Below are 11,893 nucleotides of genomic sequence, written 5' to 3'. Positions count from 1 at the left end.
AGTGAATCTATGTACTCCAATGTAACCAACTAAAACATGAATCCAAACAGTGACAAATCAACGCCTGCTTGAGCCTTTCCAGTTGTGTGACTCGGCAAACTAAAGACCTGCTAATAATTTCACAGGTTTCAACTTAAGCTGCCAGGGAGGAAAGCACACAGAACATCCAGTGCAGAGTCTTTATCCATGAATTTGGCTTAGCTTTAACGATCAATATTAATGCCTATAAAGTTCTTAAACAGAGAATCAAACACGAATACAGAAGGCTGGAATTGCTTCTACCCAGTGAACATAAACTATGAAATTATCAATTAACAAGCACAAATCTATCACATCCATAAAAATAGCCAACAGATGTAACCAAATCAGTATGTAAAATGAACACTACTTCAACGTAGAACATTTATAAATTGTCAAAGTTTTGTCATGGGAACAAAAGCAGTAGAAATTGAGAAAAGAGAAACAGAACCTCTCGTTAAACAGCAAAACCCGAGCTGGAACAGCAAGCCACCGGACGGAAACTCAAATCGACACCGGAATTTCGAATCGAACACGAACTCGAATTAACCTCGACTGAACTTTATCCCCATACTCGAATAACCAGAAATCGAATCCAAGTGAGAAACAGAATCAAAACCATCTCTGAAATCAATTTATCTCGTGTGTGCTTTTGAGAATTTCTGGCGACGAATTGCGTGAGACGAAAACAGGGGGTCGTTTTTTGTTTTTGTCTTGAAGAACCAAATCAGAAACGGGCAAAGAAGATGTTGAAGAAGATCAGGTCAGGGGGGTGGGGTATGACGGAGGAGAAGACGTTGGGGAGGGGGTCGTTCTCTTTCCAAAAGCTGCGCAACCTTTCTGCCAGCTTTTTCTAGTCCCTTCTTCATTCTCTTTTCTTATTCTTTTGTCTTCTTTTTTATAGTGTAGAGTCTAGGTTGTAGGATTTTAGATTAAGGGGTATGGGCCTAGGAATTATGGGCTTGACAATTGTGGGCTAGGTCCAAAATTAGGCCTAAAGATGGGTTGCTCGAGCCCAAGCTCTATTCTTTTGCCGCGAATGAGATTAAAAATACGCGCCCATTTATTAATTAGTCCTACTATTAAAATAATTATTAAAACAAAACTAACCATTAAAACAAATCTATTTTTTGTATTTTCAAACAGTATATTAAAAATAAAAATGCGATAATATTTTTATTATTATTTTTTAGATTAAAAATGTTTAGATTAAAAATGACTACAAAATATTAATGAACTTATTTTTTGTAATTTTTGTTTTCTTGTACTAAAATAAAGTAAAAGAGTCAAAATTACTTAAAATATCTATATTATGCCTAAATTAAATATTTTACGCTAATATATAAAAGATCTTGGGGAGGGTCAAAAATCACATGTCTACACGCACCACCACCTGATCAGGTGGTATATGTTGATGATGTTGCCCATAGTGGCCGAGACTATATGATGGAATGCCCTCAGTGACTTGATGATATTATGTACACTCATACGTATGCATGACACGACATTCATACGCACGTGCATGACATTATAAATGTTTCAGAATTTACAAAGTTATTCATATTTATAGATGGATTTCTTTATTCCATGTTTCATCTATGTCTTTTACGTACTAATTTTTGTTGATACCCAATTTTTTCTAAAATATTTTTAGTTGCATATATACCTTCAAAATCATGCATCAACACTAATTGGTATTTTTCCATATTTTTTCCACATTTTTTAATTTGTCCAGTATTCTATTTCCAATAAATGATTACTAAATTGCATCACAAATGATTTCAAATTCATTTTTTGATTTAATTTATTGTTTACGGTCCTATTAAGAACAAATTATTTCATAAATAGCCAAATTGACACCTCTTGGCTATAATTGCAATAACTTTGCAATTATAGCCCATACGTATAATTTTGCACTATTTTTTACTAGAAATTAGTCCTTTATATTTTCAAATACCAAATAATCATTTCTAAGTTATTCTCATGCAATAGAATCACTTTTTATAATTAATAATTATGTTATAAACTATTTTTGACTAATTTAATTCGGGTATTTAATAGTTAGCCCATTTCTATTTTAATTTTAGCCTTAATTAAACCAGCCCAAACCCTTAGTTAAACTAGCCCATACCCCAAGCCCAATTCCTGATAGTACCTAACCCACTGCTGATTAAATCCTAATAATTTAACCTAAACCTATACCCTCCAAACCACTCATTCACTCTTCACTCATCCGCCGTCACCCCTCTCCTTCTCTCTCAAAATCCCTTTGCCTAAGCCCTAACTCCCCTTCGCCGGCTGCTTTCTCGGCGGTAATAATGGTGGCTCACCACCACCCCTAATGGTTCCCTCATGTAACGACCCGATCGGTTGTTTTGAGCTTTTACACTTCACTCGCCAGTTCTCGAGCATGACTATCTTTGTGTGGTGTATTATTACTTATGTAAATCGTCGTTTTTGGTTTCAGGGTAATCAGAATGAATTTAGAAGTATAGTTCTCAGTTTGAAGCTTAAAATTTGAATGGGTTGACCAAGTTTTGACTTGTTTGTATATGATCTCGGATTGGAATTTTTATGATTTGGTTAGCTCCATTAATTTATTTGGGACTTAGGAGCCTGATCGTAATGCACTTTGGAGGTTCGTGGAAGGTTTAGGCTTGAATTGGCGAAATTGGAATTCTGGTATTTTTCGGTTGATAGGTGAGATTTTGATTTAGGGGACAGAATGGAATTATAAAATTTGGAGTAGGTCCTTTGTGTCATTTGTGATGTGTGTGCAAAATTTTAGGTCATTAGGATGAGGTTTGATGGACTTTCTGATCAAAGGCGAAATTTGAAAGTTTTTGGAATTTTTAGGCTTGAATCCGATGTGATCTTGGTGTTTTGATGTTCTTTTGAATGTTCCGAAGGTTGAAACAAGTTTGAATGATGTTATGGGATATATTGGCATGTTTGGTTGAGGTCCCGAGGGCTTCGGGTGAGTTTCGGGTGGTTAACGGACCAATCTTCGGTTTTGAGTATTGGTAGATTTTGCTGGTTTGTGTTGCAGAAGGTTTGTTCATCGCGTTTGCGGAAGGGCTTCATGTTCGTGAAGAGTGTTCTCTGAGATGGAAAATTTTGTTCTTCGCGTTCGAGAAGGTGTAGACACGAACGCGAAGGGTAAGCTGAGTATTCTTCGTGTTTGCGAGGAGGCTGTCGCGTTAGCGATGGTTGAGCTAGTAAAGGTCCGCGTTCGCGAGTGGTTCATCGCGATCGCGTAGAAGGATTTCAGGGTCTGAGGCAAATGTGCTTCGCGAACGCGAGGGAGCTACCGCGTTCGCGAAAGGTTAAACCTGGGCAGTTAGTTTATATTTTATAAACGAGGGTTTAAGTCCAATATCACAAAAACCATTGGAGAGCTCGGGAGAAGGTGAAATTTGAGGAGATTTTCAGTGGAGCAATTAGGGTAAGTATTCTTCATTCATATTTGGTTTAATTCCATGATTTAGTCTTGAATTTCATCATTTAATTTGAGAAATTAGAGTGGAAATTGGGGAAAAATGGAAGAAAAGTTTGAGAATTCTTTTGGGGATTTGAATAGACAATTGAGGTTGGATTTCGATGAATTTGATATGGGTAGACTCGTGAGAAGATGAGGATTCTATTGATGTGATATTTATCGGATTCCGAGACTGTCATGCCCCAACCTTGAGAGGCATGACCGGCGCTCAATCGAGCAACCCCCAACTGAGCAAGCCTTATCAAGCACTTTCTACCCAACTCGACACGAATAAGGAAACCATGCTTTCATTCATTTATTTAGATGAGAAAAGATGGGTGCATTCTACAATGTTAGATCATTTTAAATCACAACATTAAACAGTTGATAAGTTCCAAGATTCCATGCAAATACACTTTAGCAAAGTGAGAATTTTAATTACATCATAGTTCGCTAGCCCATCCAACACTCGTACATAACCTACACGTATGTCTACGGAGCCTCTAAGGAGGAAAAGACAAGTTATGACAATGCCGACAACAAGGCCCTGGCTATACCTCAAAAGTAGAAGCCTACAACAAAAGATGCGCAATATAACCCCTTGAAGGAGAAATGGGTTCACCAAGACTTCAAGAAGAATGTACTCTGCTACGCGCGATCCGCACTATCTGCAATGGAGCCACCAACATTCATTTAAAAATGTAGCGCCCTCGGCAAAAGGGACGTTACCACCATGGAATATTACTAGTATGTATAACTAAACACCATTTAGTTAGAAATAACTTTCATACAAGAATAAGAAATCACAAGTATAACTCAAGCTTTAAATGATCACCACCTTATCAAATAAAAGAATCATACAACTTCCATATCATTTTTACATAGCTTTTAGTTTGGGGCATTTTACACTATTCATCATTGTTCACAATACCACTGCTATCTTGAGCGGAGTCCGATCTCGACCCGATCAACTAGGTCACCTCATTTGAGACATATATTTCAATTACAATCTCATTTTCCTTTCCGAAATTCATACACAATACAACCGCAATCTTGAGCGGAGTCCGATCTCGGCCCGATCGGCTAGGCCACCTTACCAAGGCATTGTTTCCTTCTCATTAATCAATTCATTTCACATATATCATTTCATAGGCACTTGGGGCCACAACTTATCATATCATTCTTGGCACTAGGCCGCATTTTACATCGTTCCCAAATTCAATATTAGCTCTGCCATTTAGGACAGTAGGTGCACACAAGAGCAACTTAAATTGTAAGCATAGATAAGACTTCACTTAGATGCCACAACAGTGCAAGTACGATCTAAATTTAAGGTCTAAGCATTTCACTACATAATTCATATCTTTTGCCCCTTTCAAGTTATCAAGATAGCACGTTGATCATGTTGAGACACATCTTTCACGCATATAAGGTTACAACACCAACATATGTAAAATAATAATCAATTCAACAATTCAACTTTAACCTTACCATATTCATACAAACACTGATGAAGCTCAATTTCTAAAAGACGGGGTTTTAGTCATACATACCTCAACCGAGCTTTCCTTAATCCTATAACGTTCTGGAATGTTCGCACTTCAATCTATTTAAGCAATATAGCACAATTTAACTCATAATCAAGAAAAGACCATAATCTAAGCTCTCTTGGGCATTTTACCGAGCATTTAGTGTTTATTAAGGTCTTATGGTTCTTTTATGCAAGATTACACTAGCCCATTGCCCATGCCTCCTCTTTTATAATTCCTCATACTCTTCAAGAACACATGCATGCAATGTAAACCCCCTTATCCCCATGAATTATCTGACCAATGACCCTTTGTAGCCATGTGTAAAAATTAGAGCTAAGGTGATGAAGCCTTACCTCTTGGGATGAGGGTTTAGGTCCCTCACTTGATTATCTTCAATGATTTACCAAGGATTCATGGAGTAAGTTTGATGGGAAGCACTTCCCCTCTCTTAGACCCCTCTCTCTTTCTCTCTCTGAAAGTGTCAGGAAATGGGCTCAAAATGAGCTATTACACCGGATATAACGACAAGGGGTCGGGTTTAAATTTTAGAAAACTGGAGCCCCGACTCGGATCTACGATCGCATTTGCGATCGCAAAGTGGATATGCGTCCCGCATAATGGACCGCAAAAATGCTCCCCAAGACCTTAACACACTGCCTGGGTATGCGGCAGAAATGCGGTCTGCATACCCGTTCTGCGATCACATAATGCACCATAGAACTACCCCTTACAAAATCCCAAGGGAATTATGCGATGACTTTGCGGCCCGCATATCGATTATACGATAGCATAATTGTCCGCATAGTTGACATCGATTTGGCCAACACACTACTTCACTTTGCGGTCTGCATTCCTATTATGCGACTGCATAGTGGACCGCAAAAAGGGAACTTTTCTGGAAAACATTATTCTTTGACTTTTTAATGCATAGACCAGTTCTAAAGGGTCTGAATCACGGCGAGCAAGCTTGCCGCGAAGAATTTTACGCATCTCTAACACATATTCCTAATTGCCACTACGAGCTTTCGGGTTTAGAGTAGAAATTTTCGCGGGGCCTCACATCCTCCCCCACTTGAGATCATTCGTCCTCGAATGAGGATCAAGGTTTGCTTATTAGCAATCTCTTATGCAACCTTATTATTTTTTTTTTTTCAACCTAAACATACTATTAGTCTCCAAATTTGGCTAACTGCCTGAATTGCCGAAAATTTCGCCAGAGTTTCCTTTGTATTTGGGCCTTATCCACTTGTCAGAGAGCCCCAGAAACACATCCTAACAGCAGGTACACATTCCATAGGCATAACATAACTCGTACAATACTAACCATGGCCGCATAGGCAACATATATATATATAACCAAAACATGACAGTTTTACATAGATTAATTCAAAAAATAATAGTTCATAGGAGCTAAGTGCATAAAAGCTATTTCATGACTATTTAAACAAATGTGGGTACTTCTTTTTCATTTCATCCTCGGCTTCCCAAGTGGCTTCCTCAACTTGCTGGTTCTGCCATAACACTTTCACGGATGCAATTTACTTATTTCTCAATTTTCGAACTTGCCTATCAAGAACGACAACTGGAATTTCTTCATATGACAGCTCTTCATTAACCTCAATAGTTTCAACCGGCACAATAGTGGACGGATCTCCAACTACCTTTCTCAACATAGACAAATGGAAGACCGGATGTACCAATGACAGCTCGAGTGGTAGCTCGAGCTTGTATGCCACCTGACCAATCCTCTGAATGATTTTGTATGGTCCGACATACCTCAGACTCAATTTTCCCTTCTTCCCAGACCGCATGATGCCCTTCATAAGGGAAACCTTCAAAAATACCTAACCATCTTCCTTGAACTCTAAATCTCTGCGACGAACATCCGAGTAAGACTTTTGGCAACTCTGAGAAGCTTTCAACCTCTCCTTAATAATCTTGACTTTCTTCATTGACTGATGCACGAGGTCCGGCCCTATCAATTCCTCTCCTCCAACCTCGAACCACCCAATGGGAGACCTACATCTCCTACCATACAATGCCTCAAATAATGCCATCTGGATACTAGCATGGAAGTTGTTGTTGTAAGCAAATTCTATGAGTGGCAGTACAAGCACGCAACATGTCCTCAAGCGTCTGAATGGTCCGCTCTGCTTGCCCGTCGGTTTGAGGGTGAAAATCTATGCTAAGATTTATCTGCGTGCCTAAACCTTGGTGAAATTTCTTCCAAAATTTGGCGGTGAACTGAGCCCCTTGATCAGAAATCATTTAGACTGGAGCACCATGCAACCTGACTATTTCCTTGATATACAACTGGGCATACTGTTCCAATGTGTCGGTAGCTTTAACTGGCAAGAACTGCACTAATTTTGTGAGTCGATCCACGATTACCCAAATTGAGTCGAACTTGCGCGGAGTGCGCGGCAACCCTACCACAAAATCCATGTTAATCATCTCTCACTTCCACATTGGAATTTCTATGCTTTGAGCCAATCCATCGGGCCTTTGATGTTCGGCCTTCACTTGCTGACAATTCGGACATTTTGCCACAAAGTCCGCCACATCCTTCTTCATGTTGTTCCACCAATAAATTTCCTTGAGATCATGGTACATTTTCGTAGAATCTGGGTGCACGGATTACCTTGAAGTGTGAGCTTCTGCCATGATCCTTCCCTGAAGATCGTCAATATCAGAAACACATAGGCGGTCTTGGTATCGTAGGGTACCATCATCCATACCAAGGGAAAAAGTTGTGCTCTTGTGTTTGTGAATCCCCTTTTCAGTTGTGTTAATAATGGATCATTGAATTGCTTTTATTTCACCTCTGCCACAAGCGATGATTCAGCCCTATTCTGCACAATTACCCTTCCTTCATTAGAGTCCGCAAGGCAAACTCCCAAACTAGCCAACTGGTAGACCTCCCTAGCTAACGGCCTCTGACATGCCTCCAAATGAGCCAAACTTCCCATAGATTTTTGACTAAGAGCGTCTGCCACAACATTAGCCTTTCCCGGGTGATAGAGAATATCAATGTCATAGTCCTTGAGTAACTCTAGCCATCTTCTTTGCCTCAGATTCAACTCCTTCTGCTTGAAAATATATTGAAGGCTCTTGTGGTCCGTGAATATATCCACATGGACCCCATATATATAATGCCACCAAATCTTTAGCGCAAACACCATTGCCGCAAGCTCTAAGTCATGATTTGGAAAGTTCTTTTCATGATTCTTGAGTTTCCTAAAAGCGTAGGCTATTACCTTGTCATGTTGCATTAACAAGCACCAGAGCCCGATCCTGGAAGCATCGCAATAAATCACAAATCCCTCTGTATCCTCCGGCAGGGTTAGTACCGGTGTTGTAGTCAATCTTGATTTCAATTCTTGGAAGCTCTTCTCACAAGCATCTGACCACTGGAACTTAACTGCTTTCTGGGTCAATTTAGTCAATGGGGAGGCAAGAGTAGAAAAACCCTCCACAAATCTCCTGTAGTACCCGGCCAAACCCAAGAAACTGTGAATCTCCATTGGAGTGGTAGGTTTAGGCCAATTCTTCACTGCTGCAATCTTTTGAGGATCAGCCATAATTCTTTCCCTGGAAACAACATGACCCAAGAACGCGATAGATTCAAGCCAAAATTCACATTTTGAAAATTTTGCATACAATTGATGTTGCTGAAGAGTCTGCAAAACTGCCCTGAGGTGGTCAGCATGGTCCTCCCGACTTCGGGAATACACAAGAATATCGTCAATGAATACTATCACAAAGGAGTATAGAAAAGGCTTGAAGACTCGAGTCATAAGATCCATGAAAGCTGCTGGGGCATTTGTTAGCCCAAAGGACATCACCATAAATTCAAAGTGCCCATACTGAGTTCTGAAAGCCGTCTTTGGAATATCCTGCTCCCTTATCTTCAATTGATGATACATGGACCGCAAGTCAATCTTTGAGAAACACATAGCACCTTGCAGTTGATCAAACAAGTCATCTATTCTTGGTAAAGGGTATTTATTTTTTATTGTGACTTTGTTGAGTTGCTGGTAGTCTATACACATCTGCAGAGACCCATCCTTCTTCCTTACAAATAGGACCGGTTCACCACACGGAGATACACTCGGCCGGATGTAACCCTTTTCTAGAAAATCCTTTAATTGTTCCTTTAGCTCTTTCAGTTCTGTCGGTGCCATTGTGTAGGGTGGAATTGATATAGGCTGCGTGCCTGGCAGCACATCGATCCCAAAATCAATTTCCCTGTCTGGTAGAATCCCAGGGAGCTCATCTGGAAAGACATCCAAAAATTCATTCACAACTGGTACAGACTCAAGGCTAACCTCCTCGGCATTGGTGTCCGTAACCTGAACTAAATGATAGATACACCCCTTCTTGATCATCTTCGCGCCCTTAAGGTAGGAAATAAACTGACCTCTAGGCACTACATTATCTCCCTCCCATTAAATAGCGGGCTCATTAGGAAATTCAAGCCTCATAGTTCTAGTTCGACAATCAAGCTTGGCAAAACAGGAATAAAGCCAATCCATTCCCATTATTACATCAAAATCCACCATTCCCAATTCAATAAGATCGGCCCTGGTATCCTTACCACACATCGTGACAGTAAAACTTCTATAAACTCGAGTAGCCAAAATTGACTCACCAACCGGAGTAGACACCAAGAAGGGTTTATGAAGCTGCTCTGGTTCTTTCCCGAATTCCATTGAAACAAAAGGGGTAACGTAGAACAGGGTGGAACTGGGGTCAACAAATGCGTACATATCATGATAATGGATAATCAGAATACCTGTAACAACATCTGGGGGAGCCTCTGCGGTCTGGCGTCTACTCATAACATAGAACTGGCTGGGTCCTCCTGAACTCTGCACACCACCCCTAGCTGCACCACGCCGTGCAGGTGCTGGGGTACCTCGAGATTGAGACGAGGCTGAAGATGTAGCAACTGCTCGGCTGGCTGGCTATGCTGTGCCCCTACCTGCTCCCTGGCTGGACACACAACAATGACTCTGAATATGACCCCTCATCCCACATCCATAACATACGGGCAACTCCATGTAGCAAATCCCCGAGTGCATCTTCCTGTACCTGGGGCACGGGGACCTCTGCTGCTGCTGGAACCTCTCTCGTGATCGACCCCGCTGATGGGATCCCCTGTTGCCCTGACTAGGCCTGAAATCACTCCACTGTTGCTGGCTGGGCCCTGATGGCGGTGCACTGGCTGAAGACTATGCAACAGACTGGGAAGGCCCTGATGATCCTCCCTTGAAAGCTGATCTTTCCCCACCTAGTGACTCTTTCATGTTGCCTGTAGACCGGGCCTTGCTGTTACCCTCTTTCTCCATTCTGTTCTTCAATTTATAGTTCTTTGTGGCCTGAGCGAATGCCACCATCTTCCCATAATTCATGACAGAATTCAATGTAGTTGTAGAAGCCTCATAAATAGACAAAGAATTAAGGCCCTGAACAAACTAGCGCACCCTGGCATCCATTGTGGGCAACATATGAATGGCATACTTGAACAAGCGAGCAAACTCCATGTGGTACTCCCACACACTTTTGTTACCTTGCTTCAAATTTTTAAACTCTGTTGCACGGGCTGCCCTTGTCTCAGTGGCCATGAAATGATCTAAAAGGTCATCAGCAAACTCGCTCCACCTCGCCGGAGGATGCCTCTCCTCTCGGGAATCTTCCGACAACTCAAACCACGAATAGGCCACCCTTTTCAGACGGTAGGCAGCCAACTCTTCTCCCTCCGTCTTAGTTGCACGCATAACCCCGAGGGTCTTGTGTATCTCATCAATGAAATCCTGAGGGTCTTCTTCTGGATTGGAACCTGAAAACACTGGAGGGTCTAACTGAAGAAATCTGTTTACCCTAGAACTAGTAGAATCCTCTTGCTGGCTGGATGAACTGGGGGCAACATTTTACCTTTGGGCCTGAGAGGCCACTAGCTGGGTCAACATCTAAATAGCTCCCCAAGATCTCCATCAGAAATACCAGAACCGGAAACTGGGGCTGAAGGAGGGACAGTGGTATCATCGCGAGGGATAGTGGTACCCTCCACGGGTGTAGGGACTGGGGAAGTTTGCTCTGGAATAGAAAAATCGAACAGAGTGATAGCAGGGCGGCTACCCTCACCTACGGTATCAAACAGTGAATCATCAGCCACTCTTGAAGTGTCATTAGCATTGGCTTCCTGTCCAATTCTTCCTTTCTTCTTAGGTGCCATTTACTGAAAGATAGAACAATGCACTAATTAGAGAGAGAACAGTGTCACCACACGATCTGAAATATCAAAGAAGGATGTTATTCCTAAATGCCCAAGTAGCCTCCAACTTATAGATGTGGTCGACTACATACCGATAAGAAGGACTCTACTAGACACGGCTCCGAGACATCCTAGGACACTTTAAAACCTTAGGCTCTGATACCAAGTTTGTCACGCCCCAACCTCGGGAGGCGTGACCGGTGCTCAATCGAGCAGCCCCCAACTGAGCAAGCCTTATCAAGCACTTTCTACCCAACTCGATACGAATAAGGAAACCATGCTTTCATTTATTTATTTATACGAGGAAAGAGCGTGCATTCTACAATGTTAGATAAATTTAAGTCACAACATTAAACCATCGATAATTTCCAAGATTCCATGCAACTACACTTTAGCAAAGTGAGAATTTGAATTACATCATAGTTCGCAGGCCCATCCAACACTCGTACATAACCCACACATATGTCTAAAGAGCCTCTTAGGAGGAAAAGACAAGTTATGACAATGCCGGCTTGCCGGCTATACCTCAAAAGTAGAAGACTACAACAAAAGATGCGCAATATAACCCCTTGAAGGAGAAAGGGGCTC

General features: G+C 41.3%; 1 protein-coding gene across 1 annotated transcript; it reads right to left on the bottom strand.

The window, feature by feature from the left end:
• Positions 1 to 9,476: 9,476 nt before the first annotated feature.
• On the bottom strand, positions 9,477 to 11,266 carry LOC138870850 (uncharacterized). The gene is made up of 4 exons (XM_070148690.1): positions 10,999 to 11,266; positions 10,515 to 10,870; positions 10,276 to 10,427; positions 9,477 to 9,774 (listed from the first exon to the last, which is right to left on the bottom strand). The coding sequence occupies exons 1-4, from the start codon at positions 11,264 to 11,266 to the stop codon at positions 9,477 to 9,479; spliced, it is 1,074 nt and encodes a 357-aa protein (XP_070004791.1).
• Positions 11,267 to 11,893: the final 627 nt, after the last annotated feature.

The sequence above is a fragment of the Nicotiana sylvestris genome, chromosome 6 (assembly GCF_000393655.2).
Source record: "Nicotiana sylvestris chromosome 6, ASM39365v2, whole genome shotgun sequence".
In the NCBI taxonomy this organism is placed as follows: domain Eukaryota; kingdom Viridiplantae; phylum Streptophyta; class Magnoliopsida; order Solanales; family Solanaceae; genus Nicotiana; species Nicotiana sylvestris.
Note: the sequence above shows the minus strand (reverse complement) of the source record. Positions and strands in the feature narration are given on the sequence as shown.